The sequence below is a fragment of the Saccopteryx bilineata genome, chromosome 2 (assembly GCF_036850765.1).
Source record: "Saccopteryx bilineata isolate mSacBil1 chromosome 2, mSacBil1_pri_phased_curated, whole genome shotgun sequence".
Lineage (NCBI taxonomy): Eukaryota > Metazoa > Chordata > Mammalia > Chiroptera > Emballonuridae > Saccopteryx > Saccopteryx bilineata.
Window position 1 is genome coordinate 65,023,715 of NC_089491.1, and position 24,197 is coordinate 65,047,911.

A 24,197-nucleotide genomic window follows, 5' to 3' on the forward strand; every position below is an offset into this window, starting at 1 on the left:
AGACAGTATGGTTTCAAAGTCTTTATTAAACCTGTGCATAGGAATAAAAACCACCGGGATGTTAAGAATGGTTTGTGTTTGGGTGGATAGCTGTTAAGTAACCTTCTTCTTTACTAAGTATTTTAGATATTTCTCTAAAGAACAAATCCTACTTTTACATTTAAGAATTTAACCCAATAATTTTTGATACAACATTTAATCCTGTTTTCCACCATAAGGATTTTGTTTCATATCTCAGACCTAACCATAACCACAGGTCCGACTGCATCTTTCAGCTCCTCAAACATGAAGCATTTTCTCCCTCCAGAGGTATTTGCCAACATGTCTCCCTCTGCCTAGAATGCTGCCACCCCCAAACCCATCCCCACGCCTGTCAACTCCTACCTACCCTCCAGAGCTCAGTTCAAGTAATCACTTCTCAGGAAGGTCCTTCCTGACCCCCTTCATGCAGAGGAAGTCAGCTTCCCTATTTTATGCATTTGGAGTCTACTTACCCCTTATTCATAGTACTTCCCCTACTGGATGTTTTGTTATTATTTGATTGTTTGTTTCTATTCCCAGACTGAAATTGGGACTGAAACTCTTAAGTTAATAGTTCATCCTAGGGCTTCATAGGTATTGAATACCACAGTAGTTATTTAATAAATATTTTTACTTATTTTTAGAGAGAGGAAAAGAGACAGAGACAGAAACATCAACTTGTTGGACTTGTTCCACTTATTCATGCTGTCATAGTTTGTCTCTTGTATGTGCCCTGACTGGGGATCAAATCCACAATCTTGGCATGTTGGGACAACAGTCTAACCAACTGAGCTCCCCAGCTAGGGTCGAATAACTATTTTGTTTCTTTTCCTTTTTTTTTTTTTTATAGTAAGAGATAGAGAGAGGAACAGATAGGGACAGACGGGAAGAGAGAAAGATGAAAAGTATCAATTCTTCGTTGCGGCACCTTCGTTCATTGATTGCTTTCTTATATGTGCCTTGACCCGGGGGCTACAGGTGAACCAGTGGCCCTTTGCTCAAGCCACAGACCTTGGGCTCAAGTTAGCGACCTTGGGCTTCAAGCTAGCAACCTTTGGGCTCAAGCCAGCAACCATGCGGTCATGTCTATGATCCCACGCTCAAGCCAGCAACCACACGCTCAAGCTAGTGAACCTGTGCTCAAGCCGGATGAGCCCACACTCAAGCCTGCAACCTTGGGGTTTCAAACCTGGGTCCCTCTGCTTCCCAGTCTGATACTCTATCCACTGCACCACCACCTGGTCAGGCTTAACAACTATTAAAATTATTTATATTGTCCAGTTGATTGCTCTTTTCAGATGTGAGCTTTACTTATAGCTTACAAAAATTTTTATTTCTTCCTCTTAAAAATTGTTAGAGGAATATAGAAATTATTTGGCTGGCCTTTTTAAAAACATGGGTAGTACTAAAGGTGGTGCTTTCATTTGCTGAGTTGTTTTTCTGAGTTGGTTATAGATTTGTGTAGATCAAGTAATATTCTTGGTCTTGTCTCTCTTAGAACCAGTTGAATGTGTTTGTTACAGAGAAAGCCAGGACGGGTTGCCCAGATGTGGATCTCAAGCTAAGTAGAGAGGCAGTGCACAGGGGCCCATTAGTATAGAGGCCATAATAACCACTGATTGATTCCAAATGTTCCTGTCATTTCTACTGTTTATTGTATGTTAATTAAAAAGAACAATTTTATCCAAATTGCTAAAATTCTTTAGGCATTTTAAGAAAACAAGATTTTCATAATCAAATTGCTAATTCTGCCTCAGAATTTAGAAGTTGGTACCCAGCCCCTCCTGAAAATGAATGAATGAATTCATCAAATGAGTGGATGAATTCAGTCACTCAAGAAATATTTATTAGTCTGACCAGGTGGTGGCACAGTGGATAGAGCACTGACCAAGGAAACAAAGGACCCAGGTCTGAAACCCTAAGGTTGCTGGCTTGAGCACAGGCTCATCTGGCTTGCGCATGGGCTCACCAGCTTGAATGTGACGTCGCTGGCTTCAGTGTGGGATCATAGACATGACCCCATGGTCGCTGGCTTGAGTTCAAAGGTCACTGGCTTGAAGCCCAAGGTTGCTGGCTTGAGCAAGGGGCCACTGGCTCAGCTGTAGCCCCCAGGTCAAGGCACAAATAAGAAAGCAATCAATGAACAACTAAAGTGCTGCAACAAAGAATTGATACTTCTCATCTCTCTCTCTTCCTGTCTGTCTCTCCCTGTTTCTCGCTCGCTCACTCGCTCTATCTCTCTCTGTCAAAAAATAAAAATAGCTGTTAAGTAACTGGTACCAAAACAATTCCTACAACTTGTTACCATTATTATTATATACCATAAATACTACATTTGAAGATCTCTGAGAATGATGAGTCAACAGCCAGGAGCAGTGCTGTGCCGTTATTACAGCCTTCTCCCTGTGCAGTGGAAGAGTAAGGATGTGTGCTGAAGGAATATGACACTATCCAGATGACAGAGATAGGGAAAAGGCTCAAGAGTGTTTCCCCATCCTTTGAGACTATGGTTTTTCGCCCTACTAGTTAAAAGGATTTCTATTTCCTCCATTAAAACCTGGGGCCGATTCTCCAAAATTTGTCTTCCAACTCATCCTGGCAACCTTAACCTTATCGATTTCAGTATTAAGGTAGCAGAAACTCAAAAGGTATTTCTCATGTGCTACTGTGATCTAGGCACAGGAAACTGGTCCCAATTGTGTTGATGTAGGAAGAACAGTGAGTGAGGTTGGGGCAAAGTACTAGTAAAGCCTAGTATTTCAGAGGCTGCCTCTGTGATCATGCTGAAGACACTAGGGAATGGACTCATCCCCAAGGATGCAAGGGGATATCCTTCATTTAAAACAGCTGTCTTAAAAATATGTATTACCTTCAGTGCTACTTCCCTCGAGGTAAGGTGACCAACTCTCCTGGTTTGCCCAGAACTAAGAGATTTCCCAGAATGCAGTACTTTCAGAGTTAGAAACAGGGTAGTCCTGGGCAAACCAGATGGCCTTTATGTGATGTTATTCTTTGTCACTTTTGATCATGGCCCAGTTTATAAAATCATAGTCCAATTAATTCCAAAGTTATCAGGTTAGAGTGAGTTAGGGCACACAGAATTGGCCGACTCATCAGAGATGGAAGATAAAACTCTGGTCTGCAGCTAGAGCCATCCTCCTACACACACCTGTGCTAACTTCCTGTGATAAACTTGCAAAAGCTCCCCATTGCCTTCCAATAAAGCCCAAACATTTTTAGCTTGGCCTTGCACGGTTTCTCTCAGACCCTCAGTCTTGGCACCCACTGTTCCCCCAACCTGGTCGAACTTCTAGAAGCTGAAAGTGCCCCAACCCTTGAGGCCCATATGAAAATCCCTCTCCTCCATGAAACATTCCAGAAGTACCTTCCTCTTCCTCCTTTATACTCTGATAATATTTGGCCTGTACTATTCTCAAAGTTCTTCCCTATAGAAAGTTCTCAGTGTGCGTTTTTTGGGTTTTTTACACTCTCTGCTGGGTTGCAAGCTCTCAGAGACAAGGAGAAAGGTCTTAAATGTTAGCGTTTTCATTAGAGGCCTAGCTGATTGACTATCCTGTTTTCCCTCTGAGGCACTCTTTCTTCTCTTGTGTATTCAGCAAATATTTAGTGAATGTCTACTAAGTGCCATGAATTGGTAACTGATTCTTCATGTTTCCTTTTTATTAAACTGAGGTATAACTGATAAGGCATTCTTAACTCAGAGATTCTATACTCCCCTACTCACACCCAGTTCCAATCCCAGAGATTCTGACTTGATAGATATGAGGCAATTCTTTACTGAGCCATAGTTGAGAACCACTGACCTCCTTCATGAAGATACTCATGAAAGCCTGGTTGAATGAATGCATAAACCATCTAACAAATTTGTTTAAAAAGAGGGAGCCTGACTAGGCAGTGGTGCAGTGGATAGAGCATCGAACTGGGTCACAGAGGAACTAGGTTCAAGACTCCAACATCACCAGCTTGAGTGTGGGCTCATCCAGCTTGAGCATGGGGTCACTGGCTTGAGCATGGAACCATAGACATGACCCCATGGTCAATGGCTTGAGCCCAAAGGTTACTGGCTTGAAGCCCAAAGTTGCTGGCTTGAGCCCAAGGTCTCTAGCTTGAGCAAGGGGTTACTGACTCAACTGGAGCCCCTGGTCAAGGCACATATGAGAAAGCAATCAATAAACAGCTAAGGTGCAGTAACAAAGAATTGATGCTTCTCATCTCTCTCCCTTCCTGTCTCTCCCTATCTGTCCCTCCGTCTCTCTCTCTCTTTGTCTCTGTCACAAACACAAAAAACTCACTATTTTTTAATAGATTTTATTAAAATAATCAATTTGGTTTCCTCAAGTCCATGATTAAACATTTTAATATAAAGGTATTCTGCCATTTCTGAAAAACATTAAGAATGCCACTTTCTTAATCGACTTCAAACTTAATATAATTCTTATTAAAATTTTAGGGCCAGTTTTGTTTTGAGATATTTACTATGAGTCCCTTTGTGAGCAACTGTTATTTTGATACAGGGATTTATTTTATTCTCATCACTAACATTGATTGCAGAGTAAAGCAGACTGCATATCTTTCATTCTTTAATTTTTCTTAAGTGAGAAGCAGGGAGGCAGAGAGACAGACTTCCACATGCACCCTGACCAGGATCCACCCAGCAAGCTCCCTATGGGGCAAGGCTCTGCCCATCTGGGGCTCTAGCTCCATTGTTCAGCAGCCAAGCTATTTTAGTGCCTGAAGTGAGGCCATGGAGCCATCCTCAGCACCCGGGACCAACTTGCTTCCCAAGCCATGGCTATGGGAGGAGAAGAGAGAGAGAGAGAGAGAGAGAGAGAGAGAGAGAGGGAGAGGGAGAGAATAGAAGGGACAGGGTGAGGTGTAGAGAAGCAGATGGCCACTTCTCCTGTGTGCCCTGACCGGGAATCAAACCTGGGACATTCACCTGCCAGGCCAACGCTCTACTGTGAGCCAACTGGCCAGGGTCACATATCCTTTATTCAAAACAACTTACTAATATTATCTTCGGTGATACTTCCCTGGAGTTAAGGGATCAACTGTCCTGGTTTGGCAGGGACTAAGGGGTTTCCCCAGAATATGAAACTTTTAGGGTTCAAATTGAAACAGTCCTGGGCAAATCAGATACTTAATTATGTTACTAGGGCATGCAATTTGGAAAATAAAGGTTCCAGTTCTCCATCTCTGGCCTACTCTCTGGACATACATAATCAGTTTTTAAAATTTGTAACAATAATATAAACAAACCAAGAAACCATATCTGGAAAAAAGAAAGAAAATATATCCACATGTTGTTAATGTTTATCTTTGGGTGACAGGACTATGGCTGATTGTTTTTCACTCCTTTTTGTTTTTCTGTAATTTCAAACATTTCTATAGTGAACACTTTTATACTGGTGAAATCAAAAGCTTGAGTTTTAAAATGTATAATATCTAAAAATGGATAAATAGTATCTAGGCCAAGTTAGCTGTCTGTCCCATTCTCAACAAACTTCCTGAAATATGTTTTCCAGGGGCAAGAGAAAAGGCTGAACTTTTTCTTTTAGGAAGACCTTGAAAGGAATAGTAACTTTTTATATCAAGGTAAAATTCCTGAGGAAGCCAATGGGTGAAGTGATCCGGCTTTACTTCTGCCAGAACACAAGGCTCTCTTCAAGCAAAGAGACGGGCGCTTACTGCTGACCTTTGTCGGAGAGGCTGGTCCAGAAGAGGGCCCGGAGATCTGGAGTGCCGGGAGGTGGCGAGTGAAGTTTCCAGGTGGAGATCAGCATCCCCTTGTTTACCGTAGCTGGGTGAGGGCTTTCTGAACTTACTTGAATCCAACGGTGATGGTGACTCACTCCTTAAAACAATCAGTTCATCTGGCTCTTTGATAACCTGAGTAACAATGTGCATTATCCCTTAGTTGTAGTTTTGCTTTTGTCTGCTTAAGTCAAAGCTGGAGTGGAACAGGACAAGGAAGAGAACTGGGGGCAAGATGATAGAATACCTACCCCAGGGATCTCCTGCAATAAAAGAAGGGAGGGAGTAGAGAGGACTAGAGACAAAATGCTCAGGAGTGGAGGTTGAGGAAAGATAACAAATTCTATTATGTTATCATACATTAACAAGCCAAAATAAATTCATGCTTTAAACTTTGATTTTTGAGGACTGGGGATTACTGGGTTTGGGAAAGATGTAATTTTTTTTAAGATATAATTTTTAAACAAAATATTTAAATGCTCTAGCATAAAAAGCAGAGTATACACCATTTTCTTTGCATATATCTATTCTCATGTTGTAATGAAGAACTTTGCCTCTTCACCTTGACAAATCAACTTCAAGAACAAGTGATTTGCCACCTCTATGTATAAAATTATTTGGTTAGAGAAAAAGCAATAAAAATCCTACTGATAAAGTAGGTATTGGGACTGCATACACTGGGCCTCACTAGTGATTCATTCTACAAATGACAGAAGTGTTTATGAGGGGAGCCTAAACTAAAGCAAAGCAAAGCAGACACTGAGCCTGGGCACCTCTTAACTCCAGGTAAACTACAGCAATTCCATAAGCAGCACTAGCCAGAACTATACTTTTCACCACTTGTTGGGAGAGCACAGTAATTTGGCATTAGATAGCTGGAAATAAATCCTCTTACAAATGCTATTTCTAAAATTACCTTTACGTTGGCTGCAAGGCTGTCAAGAGAAGAAGCTAGAAGAAAGAGGAACAGGTGATTCAATGACTCATTATTACCAGTTACCCCTAAAACTGCTGTTACGTTTATTCCACAGCAGTCAAAAATATTACACCATGAATGAATTATTAAAGAACTTAAATGCTCCCTTGTAAATTACACAATCACTTTTAAGTGATTTGAGTCACAGCAATTCTATGAATCTTTCTGTCCTCTTGAGGTCAGCAATGAGGTTATATTATTAATGACAGCTCATATAGATATGGGAAGGGTAAGAGAGAATCTAAAGTGAAGCAAAAAGTTCAGTAACCCTTAAGCAGCCTGGAAAACTCAAATTTGCCCAAGTGCCCAGAGCCTAACAGAAAGCCATGTGGTTCAAATATAAAATTCAGATACTCAGCCTCTTCTGCCATTCCCTTTATATTTTATTTTCATGGACTCCTATTTATGCAGAAACTCTTGAGGATACTTGTCCAAGGTAGACATAAATGATAATTTGAGGCAATGAGTAAGAACTTGCAGAAATATGAAGTAGCGAAAATGTAAATCATATCATTACCCTAAATACTCATTATAAGTAAGACCTAATGCCAGAGAATGGTAAGAATGACTAGGAAGTGAATAAATTAATACCCGTAGACAAAACCAAGACTAAATTAGATTTTTTTTCAGGTTGAGGAAAAAAAAGCTTCTGAAATGCACATTTGCAAGGCTATGCTAAGGCTACCAAGGCTTCTCCCAGTGTGACTGGTGCGTACGCAGTGAGTGTCAAGGGGCTTTTCCTGGACTGCTGATTCCCCTTGTGCCACTGGCATAAAAGCGAATTTTAAAGCCTGGAGATTGTCACGTCCTCTTAGCATGCACGTATGTATCCTTTTTGTCCCAAAAGCTCTCTCTCCCAGCTGAGCAGGGAATCGGCAACAGCCACAAACGTGCCCTATAGTCCCCTTGCTCCTGATTTTGAGCGCTCCCTTCCACAGGGTGCTTGCCTTTGTTCCTCCGCTTCTCAAAGTGCAATCTATGGACCAATAGCATTGGCATCACCTGGAAGCTTGTTAGAGAAGAAAGATCACAGGCCCCACCCCAGCCCTACTGAATCAGACTCTGCAGTTTAACAAGACCCCAAGGTGATTCAAATGCACACTCAAATTTGGGCAGCACTGCTTTATTCTACCTTAGGCCTGGATAAATGAGCTCATAGGTAACCTAAGCAAAGGTCTGGCTTGGAAGCTACAGGATCTGAGCCCAGAGGTCTGAATGTCTTCTCTAAATCTAGGTTTGCCAAAAACTTGGTTTGTGACCTGTACACATTCTGTAACCTGTCTGGAACCTTAGTTCTCCACCTGCCAGGATTAAGAAAAGATAAAGGCTGAAATCAATGTGATATATGAATCCTATCGTAATTGGGCAGCATTAAGTCCAACTTGTTCTCTCCAGGAAAGGATATTTGCTGTTGCTTGATTTCACAGTAATAGGGAAGACAGTCCTGCTTTTATAGGCTACCCTGCTGATTTTCAATCCAAAGGACTTAAATTAAATGTCAGAGGTGATAAAGCACTTTTTGTGTCAAATTGTACTCTGTCTTTGCTTAGCTGCAGTTGAACAGACACCATGATCCAAGAACACTGGCTTGAGTTACCATAAGAGACTATGCAGCCCTTTTAAAGTATATACCTTTAAACCTAAGGCAGGGAACCCTCTGTCAGGGAGGGTGCAGGTCCAGTCCTGCTCTTTCCCATTCAGAGAAATGGCGAGTCATATTTTATTGGCTACCACTGGTGCCTTTGGAAGGAGTTCACACCAGAACAAGCTGCTCCCTGCTTTTCTAGCCAAGCCAGGAAGTAAACGCAACCAGAGCACACATGGTGACCCAGTGACCACACTACTCAGAGCAGTCTCCTTCCATAGCTGGGGGAGCACCGGAACAGCTTCACAGCTGACCCTGCTCCATGGGAATGCCTTCCCTGGAAACTGCACAGCTGGAGACTACTTGAAAATTAAACTCCAAGTTTCCAAAGACACTTGTGATTCCACAGAATGAAACGAGGTTTGGACATAGTATGCATTTGTTCCCAGAGGGAAATGTATAGGAGTAACAAGGAACTTGAGTACCTCTTTGCATTGGAAAGGGAAAGTCTGAAAACTTAGATTTTCTTCTAGACTTCAGGGAATGATGCTCTGAAATATTCTCACCAAAGGGTTTGGCACCGTCCACCTGAAAGAAAAGGAAAGAAGTAAGATTTGAATCCACCATAGCTTGTGTTACCCTCTCCATATTACCTGTAGTGTCTTTCTCCCCCTCCGTCATGGGTCATGCAAGTGAGAAAAGGAGGTTGGGACCAAATTAAATCACAGTCTCCATATATGTTAAATGTCATCCTAATAGGGGAAGCTGTTTGTCCCTATCTTCACTGAAGCTAGAACACAAAGAGATGGGCTAAATGTTAGCACGAAGAACTAAAGTTGGACACATGTTATAATCTAACCACTGGTAAGGATCAAGCTCAGGAAAGACCAAGTAAAGTTTATTTTGCATTCTTTTAAAATAGGACAGGGTTCCATGTTCCTAACAGTCTGAACAGTGCTAGACTAGGTGCGGTCCTCCCTGAAGTCAAGGGATTATATGAAGTGACAGTTCAGCCTTCCGCATCCCCTGCCAGTCTGTCATACCCTTGAAAAAAAGAATAGTGATGATTGTATTATGTTACTTAAGGTGATCATATTTTCATAAATTGGATAACATGATCTGCAAACAGGTTTAAATACTTAAAATAGGGACTTTGCCAGAATATCTATGATATAGAGTTGCTGGGTTTATTTTATCTTGTTTATTTTTTTTTTAATTTTAAGAAGATAAGGTTATAATGTTACTCTTCTTCCTACTTGAAGAAATATATTGATTAGAATTTACAGTCTTCACAACATTAGGTCCTCTAAATTTTAATGCTTCTACTTAAAGAAATACCAGCCTGACCAGGCAGTGGCGCAGTGGATAGAGTGTCGGACTGGGATGCAGAAGACCCAGGTTCGAGATCCCGAGGTCGCCAGCTTGAGCGCGGGCTCATCTGGTTTGAGCAAAAGCTCACCAGCTTGGACACAAGGTCGCTGGCTCAAGCAAGGGGTTACTTGGTCTGCTGGAGGCCCGCGTTCAAGGCACCTATGAGAAAGCAATCAGTGAACAACTAAGGTGTTGCAACATGCAACGAAAAACTAATAATTGATGCTTCTCATCTCTCTGTTCCTGTCTGTCTGTCCCTGTCTATCCCTCTCTCTGACTCTCTCTCTCTGTCTCTGTAAAGAAAAAAAAAAAAAAAGAAATACCAGATATCAGGAAATCTGGCTAAGTTAAAGAGAACACATACAGCACTTAGAAAAGAACTTTGCACAAAAAGGCAAGAATTAGGTAATAAAACTTGCCTCATATTTATTTTATTTAACAAAGAAACCTACCTAAATCTTAAGGTTATTTATGCCGTAACAGCATAGACTAAAGTTGTATCTTACAAAAATTTATTTCAAATGAAATAAATCCAACGGTCCAATAAACTCAATTCAACAATATTTTTATGATGTCATGTTTAAAAATTGTTTGCTAGATTTTTGCCATTTTTACCCAAGTCACCATGAAGAAAACAGCTGTTCTGTAGACTCTAGCCAAAGAACATTTCCATACTACCTAAAAACCGCTATGTATAAGGTCATCTCAGTAACACCATGACTTTGGAGTTTACCATGCTTCATACCTGATGTCAAATACACAGACATCATCAAAAGCAACTTCAAGTCAAATTATCAATTTGACAATAATATCAATAGCTAACTACTGGAGTTATAAGAACTACTGGAGAGTAAGTCATGAACTAGCACATGGCATGGTGTCAATAAAAAATATGAATTAATATCAGAAATGTTTTTAATGTAATAACTATATATTGAGAAACTAATCTCTAGATAACTACAAGTTGTGGAAAAAATAAAGCCTATGAATGTAAAAAAGGTAAAATAAAATGCATTAAATTATATTATATTTTTATTTTTATTATGCTAGTGAACCTATGGGTAATTTTTTTGAACATTTCTATAATTTCCTTACTTCTACAGTAATAAAAAATATAAAGAAACTAAAAGAACTAATGTAATTAAATTTGGCCACTACTCCCTACGGGTTAGAAATCTTAAGATAAATTGCCCTGGCCGGTTGGCTCAGTGATAAAGCATCGGCCTGGTGTGTGGAAGTCCTGGGTTTGATTCCCGGACAGGGCACACAGGAGAAGCAGCCATCTGTTTCTCTACCGCTCCCCTCCCTCTTCCTTCCTACAGCCATGGCTCAAATGATTCTAACAAAGTTGGCCCCAGGCACTGAGGATGGCTCCTTGGCCTCACCTCAGGCACTAAAATAGCTTAGTTGCTGAACAATGGAGCAGCAGCCCAGAGGGACAGAGTATCGCCTAGTAGGGGCCTGCCAGGTGTATCCTGATCAGGGTGTATGTGGGAGTGTGTCTCTGCCTCCCCGCCTCTCACTTAACTTAAAAAAAATTACTGTTTTCTTTAAAACTGATGAAGCTTTAGTTTTGGATTGATACGGAAGATATGCCAGCTTTTATTATGCTGCTTCTGTCAGTTTGCTGAGTTTTCTAGACAATGGTGGGTTGCCATATGTAGACATCACATTCTTAATAATTTTCCAAAATTAGTAATAGGAATGGCTGACATTTACTGAGCAAGTCCTCTGTATGAGATATCTTTCTAGGAGCTTCCTGAACATGACTCCAGGAGGATAACATAATTTAATCATAGTTATTTTTCAGTTTGAATTCCCTCTCAATATTCTCAACTATTCTTATGACCCAAACTTCCTGTATTCCAACCTTATTCACACCTTCACTGCTCCGCAGAATTCTGAAAAATAAATTTAGCCTCACATGTCTAACTACAAATGGAGGTTTGCTCTCCCTGGAGATTCTGAAATTATGTCCAAGGTTCAATTGAGCTGGCTGGTTCTGGAAGAAGCGCCTGGCAGAATATGGAGAGGGCACCCGGGATGGCATGCTTCGGGGCAATCTGTTGAGATTCCTTTCCCTTGGCTTCGCATGTGTATTATTTAAGGGGCATTTTGTTCCATATGATGTAGATAAAGGCCTTCGTGACTTGTGTCTTTCTTCCTGAAACCAAAAACAAACAAACTTTTAAAAACAAAAATGGGGGGGGTAGAAAATTCAACCAGAATATAACTGTATTTAGTTGAACTTAATTCAACTAAGGTAGATTTGAACATCTCGGATTTATAAAACACAAATTCAAGGAAAGGCATTTCTCTACTTAATTTTTCTTCAGTTCAGCTCAACATCACTAGTATTTATAACTTGCTAGTATGTTTCAATTAATAAGTGAGGTTTATTTGTACTAAGAGACAGATGAAAAATAATAACAGGGAGGTTTATTTGTATTAGGAGACAAACACTTCTCTCAGTTACAGATGGATGATTGATTGATATAAAGATATTAAGAGACTGAGATTGGCCCTGGCTGGTTGGCTCAGTGGTAGAGCATCGGCCTGGCGTGCGGGAGTCCCGGGTTCGATCCCCAGCCAGGGCACACAGAAGAAGCGCCCATCTGCTTCTCCACCCTTCCCCCTCTCCTTCCTCTCTGTCTCTCTCTTCCCCTCCCGCAGCCAAGGCTCCATTGGAGCAAAGATGGCCCAGGCGCTGAGGATGGCTCTGTGGCCTCTGCCTCAGGCGCTAGAATGGCTCTGATTGCAACAGAGCAACGCCCCAGATGGGCAGAGCATCGCCCCCTGGTGGGCATGCCAGGTGGATCCTGGTTGGGCATATGCGGGAGTCTGACTGCCTCCCCCGTTTCCAACTTCAGAAAAATACAAAAGAAAGGAAAAAAAAAAGAGATCAAGATTGAGAGAGAGAATTTGGCATATAAACAACTTCGCTTCAATCAATTTATTATAAGGAAATAATTACAGCTATGTGTTCAGCTAAAAAATAATCTTATAACGGTTCAAAAATGAGAAGCAATTATATTGATGAGTGTGGAGTAAGCAATCACTTCTCAGCTCCAAACCCACCTTCCTATATTCAGTTTTATGATAGAGGGTTGGCACTCGGCAAATCCCTCTGCTTTTCCAGCTAGCCTAGTAGGCTCTCTCTACTGCTAGAGGAGGACTGCAAGACTGAACCAGGAAGACAGAACTGGACCCTTCCAGATTTGCATTCTATTACTTTCAGCATCACCTCAGCACCCATTCTTCACCTTGGCAAAAGCAAATGGTTCCAGTTGATAGTCCCCCGCACTCCAATGATCCCAGAACTAGCCTCCTCATGCCCCCCTTGGATATACCAAGACTCAGAGATTGAAGTCTAGCCCCACAGGATCTAAGGCACCAGTAATGGCAGTGTCCCTCCTTAGAGGTCTGGGTTCCAGCTCATCCAAGTCCTACCTCTGAACTCCTGAGGAAAGCACCCAGGAGGCAGGCAGCCTTCCCAAGGGTCCCTCTGCTCTAGGATCCCCTTTCTGTCAGGTCTTTTCCTCAAGCTTCCATGCTGTTGATGACCAGACCTCTTTCCTTTGTTTCCTCAGCCCCAGGGGTGGGAGCTGCTGCTGCTGCTGCTGCTGCTGCTGCAGTCACTGTCTCCATCATTTCAGTGCTCCCCTTCTGCCTCTCAGCGCCCCAACCCCAAATTAGCCTTTTATTTTTTACATGAAATCTTTCTGTTAAAATAACATGTGTGGTTTGTTTCCTGACTGGACTGTAATATATCAGTTAAGTGCCTAACAACAAGAAAATGATTGGCCAAATTATGGTACTACCATGCAATGACATACAATGAAGCCATGAAAATCTGCCTGGTATTAAAGTACTTAAGGACATGAGAACACGGTCATGGCATAGCAAGTGAAAACAAAAGGGTCCAAAATAATGTGCAGTGTAGTATGATCCCAAACTTTTAAAATAAAAGTGTGTGTGTTGCACCTGACCAGGCGGTGGCACAGTGGATAGAGCATGGGACTGGAATGCGAAGGACCCAGGTTCGAGACCCTGAGGTTGACAGCTTGAGCGCGGGCTCATCTGGTTTGAGCAAAGCTCACCAGCTTGGACCCAAGGTCGCTGGCTTGAGCAAGGGGTTACTCGGTCTGCTGTAGACCCACAGTCAAGGCACATATGAGAAAGCAATCAATGAACAACTAAGGTGTCGCAACAAAAAACTAATGATTGATGCTTCTCATCTCTCTCCGTTCCTGTCTGTTTGTCCCTATCTATCCCTCTCTTTGACTCTCTCCATCTCTGTAATAAAAAAAAAGTGGGTATGTTGCATAGAAGAATAGACTCAAAAAAATTAGTCATGCTCATATCTCAATAGGAAGAATGACATAATTTTTTATTTTAATATCTTTTTTTGCTTATTGTATTTTCTAATCTTCTAAAATAAAAGGGATACTCTTGCTATGAGAAAAAAATAAAAGATATTACCTTTAAAAGTTAAGACTTAAAAGAAAGATATGTATTAGGATGCTTTAAAGAAAATAGACTGAAAAAAATCACTGTACACATAACAAGCAGATTGGAGAAAATAGTGGGTAAATAAAGGAAAAGTAAAATGCAGCTAATTTCTTCTTTAAAATTAATCGTAATAATTAATAATTATTATGTAATAATAGTAATAATAATCAGTAATAGAATTAATCATTATTATTATTATATGTGTTATAATACCCCAAGGATTGATGGATTAACACAGACCCTTGTCCTTCCGTACCCCACAGCCCACATTTTCAAGGTCTTTTCAAGGATCAGGCAAAATTTAGGGTGACAAGCAAAGTATTTAAAGAAGCTTTCCAAGTTACACTCATTCATTATCCATACTGTTCTAAAAAAAAACTGTAAATGATTACAAAATTGTGTACAATAAGGTAAAAGAAATACAGAAAGAAACCAGGGTGAGGGGGAAGTTAGGGCTGAAATGGAGGCTCATGGACGCCCCAAGGCCCTGAGCTTCAGCCTCAGCACAACAAAGAAGGAAACACTATTGTTCATAAGATTAAAAGTCATAGAACAATAACCAAAAAAGCTAACTAGTTTACATGCTGACATATCAAACTTGTGATCTTAGCTCCAGATCATTCTGCTCCACCAACTATACCATGACGAGTAGGTGCACGTGCCAAAACGCTCACTGTGATGGGACAGGCTGAGCAGATACTGTGGTTTGAATACAGTCAAATCTAGGTGCAGACCTCCGCGTTTCTAGTTATCTAGTTGCATCTAAACTTGGTAAACAGAGTTCTTTAAATTTGTGGGGACAATTTCTGACATTTCTATTACTAGCTTCCTGATTATACTTACAAGAAATCTGTTTCTATGCAAAAGCACAATTTCTCTGATGGCTGTCCTCGTAGAAAACTCTATTTTGGGAGCAATGCCCTAGAAACAAACAGCATAAAAGACTCGAATAAAATGATTGAAAACAGGTTCTTGGCCCATTGCATCCTAACCTAAAATTATGCAAGATTCCAATTGCTCTTTTGTGTGGTTGGCATAATCCACAAGCAGTATCTAAAGCAATGGTTTTCAACTGCCAGTCTGTAGACCAGTGCCAGTCTTCCAGAAATTTCATGCCGGTCTATGAAAGTTAACCACCCTGATGCTATATGAAAATTACAGACCCTAATACTGGCACTGGTCGGTGGACCAATGGTTGAAAAACACTGATCTAAAATATACACATAAACATATATACACAATGAAATACTATTCAGCCTTAAAGAAAGAAGGACATCTTACCATTATCAACAACACAGAAGAACCTGGCGGACATTATTCTAAGTGAAATAAGCCAGGCACCAAAAGATAAATACTACATGATCTCACTTATGTGTGGAATCTAAAATAGTCAAACTCATGGAGGCAGAAAGTAGAATGCCAGTTGCCAGATGCTGGAGGATGGAGGAAATGGGTAGATGTTGGTCAAAGGGTACAAAGTTTCAGTTATGCAAGCTGAATAAATTCTGGAGATCTAATGTACAGCAAAGTGACTACAGTTTACAATACTATATTGAATATTTAAAATTTCTAAGAGGGTAGACCTTAAGTGTTCTCAACACAAAAGAAAATGGTAAGTAGCAACAGTAAGTGATGAATATGTTAATTAGTTTGATTGTGACAATTATTTCAGTGTAGATATATATAAAGACATCAACTTGTACACCTTAAATGTATACAATTTTATGTGTCAATTATATACTAATAGAGATGAAAAATAAAATATAATATATACATAATAAAATAGCTACTCACAGAAATTGTATCATGTGCTAAGCCCTTACCTAAATGTTTTGCATATAGTAACTCATCTAATTCTCAAAACAACCCCACCAGGTGGGTCATAATAGTATTTCTATTTTGTAGAGGAGGAAACTAAGACATAGAGAGTTAGAATAACTTGTCCAGCTAGTGGTGGCAGAGCTGGTAATTAAACCCAGGCATTCTAGCCCCTGTGTCCATACATTTCGCTACCCCATCTATTTAAAACATTGGACCATGCAATTGAATGAGATTACCTAGAGAAAATGATGGATAGGAGTTCTCTTTCCCTATCTACTTGCTTTGAAAAACTCACTTTATATCTTATACTAAGTATTTATGTTCACTTGTTCTATTTCCAAACTCTTCATTTTGTTGCATTGATTGATCATTCCATTTTGCTCAGTATCATATTGTCTAAAATATTGGAAAATATATATATTTCAGATCAGATCTGTCCAATGTCACACAGCTGGGGATTGGTAGAGTCAGTATTTGTAACTGTCAGCAGCAAAGTCTATGTTCTTTCCATTATCCAATGCTACCTCCTCAGCAGGGGAACGGGAGGAGGGGCAAGTGGATCAACTATTTAGCTTGTTTCCTGTACATTCATTCATTCCTATGCACATTCATTCCTGGGCATTCATCTTGTCTACAAAACAAGAATTGATCCTTTACTCTTAATGCATGAGGATCTTTCCCTGCAGTTTTAAAGCCCTTTCTCTTATGATTACCTGCAGTTATGAATAACTATAAGTACAAGTTCCTATAGGTTCTTCTTCCTACTTATGTTCATCAAGTTAAACAGAGATAACACTTGAAGAACTATAAGAGGCTGTGTTTCTCCTTTTCTTGGTACTTAGCTAGATACCAGCCCAATGTTTATAGATCACTTTTATTTAATAGAAAACTTAAGCAAATCAAAGTTAATATAAAGCAGATTCCCCACCTGACTCTCACCAATTTTTATCCCTTTAGCTTCTGTGGAGCAAAATTCCAATAACTCAAAATAATAAAGGCAAGTATCTCACAGTACCATGGATATAAATGATACAAAAAAATTTTTCTGATAAAAAATAGTGTCAGTGATATTCACTAAACCCTCAAAGATGATGGAGGACTTCAAGTTACGATAATTAAGAATGCTGATTAGAACAACTTTTGATGAATGTTTACTGTTTGAAATATTAGAACCAGAAGTTCTGTCATTATAAACATCATAGGAATAGAGGTCCTGCATGTTATCTGTTCCTCACAGTACTCTCAACAAAATTGAGATAAATTTATTAAATTATAATAATAGTGATTCAGTAATAGAAAAGTTCAGCATTAAATATGCTTCTTATAATTTACAAAGAGGTCATCCTAGTATAATAAAAGTCAAGAAAATTGTCCCAGTTGCTGCAGAGTTAGAAATTATCACAGAAGCATCAAAATGAATATTTTGAATATGGGTTCAGATCATGTTCTCAGATTATCAATTGAATAACTGGCTTAGCTTTTAAGATTCTCCATTAGCATCAGTCTGTGAACTTCTGTCAGTTTCCCCTCTACTAAGTGGAGACCATAACATCTGCCTTGGCTGACTTGAGAAATGTTATGAAGAAAATAAGATATATGAAAAGCTGGGAGTGCAAAATAAATGAGAGGTAGCATTATTACTATTACTGCCCTATTTTATTATTATTAAAACAATATTAAATAAATGGATGCCAAATCTTTCAGTTAATCTACATTAAGAGGAGGTTATAAAGTTATCCTTTTAATACTGACATGACAGTGTAAAACATGGCAATGACGTAGCCAGTTAGGTAAGACACCCAGCTCTCAGAATCGGTATAATTTGGCAGTCTGAATGAGGCATCTAAGGACTGCTAAATAGCATAACAGGGGTACTGACCAAGATGAAGTGATCAATCCAAGAGCAAGCCCTATCAGGAATAAAATGTTCAGGTCCCAAGAATTTCTCTTCCAACAGAAGGCCAGCAGGGCACAGCTCACTTACTGGAAACCCCACAGCTGTTTTCATGAGCACCTCCCTACACATCCCAAGGTTCGAAGGTGTCAGCTTGGGCTCAGGAAAAAGAAATTCCCGTGTGTTTTCTTCATAGTAGGCCAACTCTTCCCACTCTAGGAAGAAAGAAGAAAAGGTATAAGCAGATTTATGTTCTGAAAATGATGTATCTGCAGCCCCAAGTTTAACAAAATAAAAGCTTAGAGAGGTGATGGTGGTGACGGCAGAGATGGCACACAGATATAAATAGACATTTTGACTGCAGTACCTATTGTTCAAGAGGCAGATGAATTTGACTACTTTTTATCTCATGGATAAATTTTAAAAGCCTCCCAAGTCACAACAGACAAAACTCTAAAGGGTTGTTCTACAAAACAGAAGAGGAAAATATCTTTCCATCCATCCATCCATCCACCCATCCATTCACTCATCCATCTATTCTTTCCTTCAACAAATGTTTTCTATGGACTCACCAAGGGCCAGCTCCTAGGGATAGAACAGGAACAAGGCAGCAATGCCTGTTCACACAAAAGTTACAGTGCAGACTGGGGTTCAATGTGTTCTGTAATGTGGGGATGCAAAGTCCCAAAGGCCCAAAGACCAGCTAGAACTGTGGTTCTCAGCAGCTAACCAGCAGCATTTCCTAAATGTGTGCAGACATTTCATGTGCAGGAGCCAAAAATCCTGCAATGCTCAAAACAATCCTGCACAACTTTATAACATCCTAACAGACATTCTTTCAAGAGAAAAACCATTTTATAACTATCTGCGTCTAGAACCTGTTACATAAAAACAGAATCTCTCTCTCTCTCTCTCATATATATATATATATGTATATATGTATATACATATATATATGTATATACATATATATACACACACACATACAAGTATATGTTTGTTTATTTACTTATTTATTTCTTGCCAGAGAGAAAGAGAGAGGGACAGACAGAAAGAGAGATGAGAAGCATCAGCTCTTCACTGCGGCACCATAGCTATTCATTGATTGCTTTCTCATATGTGCCTTGACTGGGGGGCTCCAGCTCAGCCAGTGACCCCTTGCTCAAGCCAGTGACCTTTGGGCTCAAGCCAGCGACCATGGGTCATGTCTGTGATCCCAGGCTCAAGCTAGGGACCCCACTCTCAAGCCAGAGAAGTTGGGGTTTTGAATCTGAGTCCTCAGCATCTCAAGCCAATGCCCTATCCATTGCACAAATGCCTGGTCAGGTGCAAACCACTTTTTTTTAAAGGAAAGTTTATTTTATTTTATTTTTTTAATTTTTTTATAAAGATTTTATTTGTTCATTATAGAGAGGGGAGAGAGCGAGAATGAGAAGGGGGGAGGAGCAGAAAATATCAACTCCCATATGTGCCTTGACCAGGCAAGCCCAGGGTTTTGAACCGGCAACCTCAGTGTTTCCAGGTTGACACTTTATCCACTGCGCCACCACAGGTCAGGCAGGTGCAAACCAATTTTTTGCACAATTTTAAAATACATTGAATGTTCAGGAATGCAGGTACAGTATAAATTAAGAAAAAATTGTAGTTTGCTGTTTGGATTTGTCCTGAGAGTCTTTTGGCATTTTAAAAATCATGTCACATCTAAATACTTTATTATATTCAACATTTACATGTTGATATACATATAATTTTATTTTAAATCACTTTTTTATTTTTCCTATATATTATAGTTCAAATACTGTGATTTGTGTAAGTTGGTTCTATAAACATATTTATTTTTTAATGTTTATTTTATTGATTTTAGAGAGAGGAGGGGAGAGAGTGAGAGAGAGACAGGAAAATTAATTTGTTCTTGTATGTGCCTTGACTGGGGATTGAACCAGCAACCTCAGTGCTTCAGGACAATGCTCTAACTAACCAAGCTAGCTGGCCAGGGCTGAATATTATTTCAGTATGATAAAATGAATGCTACAAAATACTCATTACAAAAAGAAGATTTTGGGTCTAATCAGATTGAGAATCACTAAGCTAAAGGATGAAGAAGCGGCCCTGGCCGGATGGCTCAATGGTAGAGAGTTGGCCCAGCATATGGATGTCCTGGGTTCGATTCCTGGTCAAGGAACACAGGAGAAGCAACCATCTGCTTCTCCACCCCTTTCCCTCCTTCTTCTCTCCCCCTCCCATAGCCATGGCTCGATTGGTTGGAGAAAGTTGGCCTCCGGCGCTGAGGACGACTCCATGGCCTCAGCTGCTAAAAAATGGCTGGGTTGCTGAGCAGTGGAGCAGCAGCCCCAGATGGGTAGAGCATTGCCCCCTGGTGGGCTAATGGCTGGATAGCAGTAGGGGCACATGCAAGAGTCTGTTTCTCTGCCTCCCCTCCTCTCACTAAAAATTATAAGTAAATAAGTAAATAAAGGTTAGAGAAGCTGCCAACTGAGTTCTCCGTATCTACACAGCAGTTGCTACACAAGTGGTTTAGACTGAAAGTGGCCTAATACAGAACAGTGCCAAAATAGTAATGTAGTCAATGTAGTAGTATTATATTACTGTTTGGTGACTGCCATTTTATTAGTGACAGAATTCTAATGAGGAGATATTTTTGGTACATCAACTGTCCTTCTCTCCTCTGTTATGTACTTGCACAGCTTAGGCTATTCCATCTAAAATGTCTTTTCTTCCTTCCCACCTGTTGAGATCCTATTCATCATTCAAGTTTCGCCTTAAATGTCTTACATTATATCCAACATAACAGATCCAAAATAGAACTCTTGATTTTGTTCCCCACAGATAACCTCTCCCCTATCTTCCCATAAGAGGAACCAGTACCAGTTGCTCAAGCCAAAAATCTAGGCTTTATTCTTGATTCTTCTCTTTCACTCCTTACATCAATCCATTATCAAGTTCTGTTGACTCTATCTCCAAAATAAATCTAAAAACTGACCCCCTTCTCTCAACCTTTACAACTATCACCCTGGTCCAAGCCCCCAGCACCTCTCTCCTGAACTACTACTTTGACCTTCTAGCTGGTCACCCTGCTTCCATTCTTCCTGCACTCAAATCCACTTTCCACACACTGCGATGCTATAAATACAACAGGTAGAGCCTTTTGCCTGTTCCCTAGGATAGGCATGAGTTCCCCACTTTTGTTGGCCAGAGAGACTTCCTCCATTCAGTGATCTCACAAGTGAAACCTGAAAATGGAAAGTGATGTGACAATTTCCTCACGCATCACTAGCAACAAAATACAACTTTCTACTGAAGCCTACAGTACCCCAGTTAAGAACTCGGGTTCTAGGTTCAGACAGAGCTGTGCTAAAATCCTTGCTTCATTAATTACCAGCTATGTGATTTTGAGCAAATTATGTAAATTCCTTAACTTCAGTTTCCTCTTCAGGAAAATGTAAAACTCATGTACCTGCTTCTTAGGGCTATTGGGAGGACAAAGGACAAACACACATGAAGACCAGAGCACAGAGCCTGACATTACCTGCCATTATCACAATTGCTCCATGTGCCAGTCCAGCAGTGGTCCCAGCACTACCCTGGTCTCTTTGAATATGATGTGTTTTCAGTAATATGTTCCTGGGGGAAACAAACACCTTGATGCATGGTATGTTGCTCTGTACATTGAGATTTTCCTTTTTCCTTTTACATATTTTGCCTAGTTCTTGTTACTGCATCCAAAATGACAGCTGCTAAATTACTATTCCTGTGTTTAGCAAGAATTAAGATGCAAATAAGTGGCCAGAGAATTAACTGGAGATGAACTCATCCACTGTCTTTGGAATCACAGAGATAGAAGAGACAAACAGCATTAAAGAAATAGAAGGCTATGAAGCTTCTCAATTCTGTCTCTCTGGTTTGGTCATTTTCTAGAGATCTAAAGTGCACCCAGTGTGAAAATATCAGCACACTGAGGGGGAATGTTACAACAAGAGACTAGGTTTTAAATAATAAATAAACACATATACATGCTGAGAAATTCTCATAGGCCAAGTGAAATGTTTGAAAAAAATTCCATGTTCTTAATAGGCTAATGGCACAGACAGGAATATAATCAATACGATCAGTGAATAACTTACACCACCAAAAGGAAAGAAATGACACTTTAAGAGAAATAAATTTAATAATAATATTGGTTTTAAAAATATCTAGTATTTGTAGAGCATATCAGAATTGACAGCTAGCTTCCCAATATAGGGTCTAATTTGATTCACTCTTTGCGTATAAGGAAACTGAGTCTCTGAGATTTGAAGACACTTGTCATGATGCCAAATGGCAAAACAGAAAGTCAAAACCACATTATCCAAGTCAAAAGTTCTTTACTGTCAAGCTCTGAATAAGGAACGAGTGCCCCTAAAATAGCATTTTACAGTTGGACTGAATAATACACCAAAGTAGAGGTATTATTTAAGTCCATAAAAGAAAGCATCAAGCTCTCTGTCAACTAGGACTATGCTGCCCCCCTGTGTCCATATGCTTTTTCCCATCTTTGTAAACTGAAGAATCAGGGAGGAGTCTATTGCTTTTAAGCCAAATCACTGGACGTCTTTTTTTCTTTAGCAACAAAGCTAAAGGTACAAATCTGAGGTACTTGTATCATTAACTCAATGATCATAATAGGTCTTTTAACTATAATAGCTGTGTTTGAAAGGAATGTGAAAAAGTATAAAACACACAAAAAAAGTATAAATCAGTAAAGTAACACATATAGCAAAATGAAAAGGCAACAATTCAGTCAATGAAGAATCAGTCCCTATAAACCCAGATGTGGGCCCTGTGACCACATAGTGCAGTCCATATGAGACTTCAAGCAAATCCTTTTTACTTTATCATCTAGTATGAAGGACTAGCAGATCAAGAGGGTTTACCACTGCCACTTTTGACTAGTGCTACCTGCGTGACACTAGGAAGTGGCACAGTGGAGGGAATGTATACCCTCAATAACCATGTTGGACAAATTAATGGATCAGCCTGTAATGCATCTGAAACTGAGAGAATAAATTGTTATTCTGAGTGATTCAAGTATAATTACACTCTGAAGTTGAAGGAATGTAGACAAAATGAAAATTAGTATATAATAAGGCCTCCATTTTTGTTTTGTTTTGTTTTGTTCTTTGTATTTTTCCAAAGTTAGAAGCAGGGAGGCAGTCAAACAGACTCCCACATGTACCCTACCAGGATCCACCCGGCATCCCCACCAGGGGGTGATGATGCTCTGCCCATCTGGGGCCTTGCTCCGTTGCAGCCAGAGCCATTCTAGCACCTGAGGCGGAGGCCATGGAGCCATCCTCAGCACCCGAGCCAACTTTGCTCCAATGGAGCCTTGGCTGCAGGAGGGGAAGAGAAAGATAGAGAGGAAGGAGAGAGGGAAGGGTGGAGAAGCAGATGGGTGCGTCTCCTGTGTGCTCTGGCCAGGAATCAAACCCAGGACTTCCACACACTGAGCTGACACTCTACCGCTAAGCCAACTGGCCAGGGCCAAGCCTCCATTTTTTATCAGATTAACTTTTGAGTTATAACTAGTGTGCATACCCCTAGCTTCAATACTCTTCAATCATCATAGTTTCAAATGATTCTTGCAACCTTTTCAGAGATAGATTTCTGGTCATGTGAAAAATACAAGGCAGACTAAGAAATATAAAATTTTAAAAAGCAAGTTGCAGAATATATATATATATAACCTAAAATATAATACTGAATATACATATACTAAACACTAGATGTATTTAGTATATACAGGGTTGGACAAAAAGTAGGTTTACAGTTGTGAGTACATGAAATACAGTTTATTCTTGTATTATTTATTAATTATTGTTATTATTTTCCATATGACCAACTATAAACCTACTTTTGTCCCAACCTGTATATGCATATATATGCATATATGTATTATTTTAGAGTTGGCTGAATATACTAAATGTATTATATATATACTAAATATATCTTAAAAGGTCTAAAAAGATACACAACAAATTGTTAATAGCAATTATTATCAGGGGTTGTTGAATGTGGCTTTTGGCTTTTTATTTTATAAAGTTTATGTTAATTAAAATATTTATAGTGAGAATATTTAGGTATTGGGTAATATTTTTTAATTCATATAAAATTAAATAAGACTAAAATGGGCCTGCTTCTATTTTACTAGCATACTAAAATATAACTTGTCAGCAGTGATTTGT

At 39.8% G+C, this 24,197-nt stretch overlaps 1 protein-coding gene across 6 annotated transcripts in view; it reads right to left on the minus strand.

Moving 5' to 3' along the window:
- SPATA6L (spermatogenesis associated 6 like) overlaps nt 1-24,197 on the minus strand; it is a 50,916-nt gene that overhangs the window by 8,988 nt on the left and 17,731 nt on the right. For 5 of the 6 annotated variants that reach the window (XR_010729084.1, XM_066257183.1, XM_066257184.1 and 2 more), the window contains 6 exons: nt 18,046-18,170; nt 15,084-15,161; nt 11,653-11,892; nt 8,843-8,945; nt 6,713-6,747; nt 5,738-5,931 (listed from right to left, as the gene is read on the minus strand). Coding sequence is in view for 5 of the 6 variants with exons in the window: in XM_066257183.1 (XP_066113280.1) it covers nt 5,738-5,931; nt 6,713-6,747; nt 8,843-8,945; nt 11,653-11,892; nt 15,084-15,161; nt 18,046-18,170 (775 nt within the window). In the remaining variant the exon portion in view is untranslated. The remainder of the gene's footprint in view (nt 1-5,737; nt 5,932-6,712; nt 6,748-8,842; nt 8,946-11,652; nt 11,893-15,083; nt 15,162-18,045; nt 18,171-24,197) is intronic. The other variant, XM_066257186.1, reaches the window with a different exon arrangement.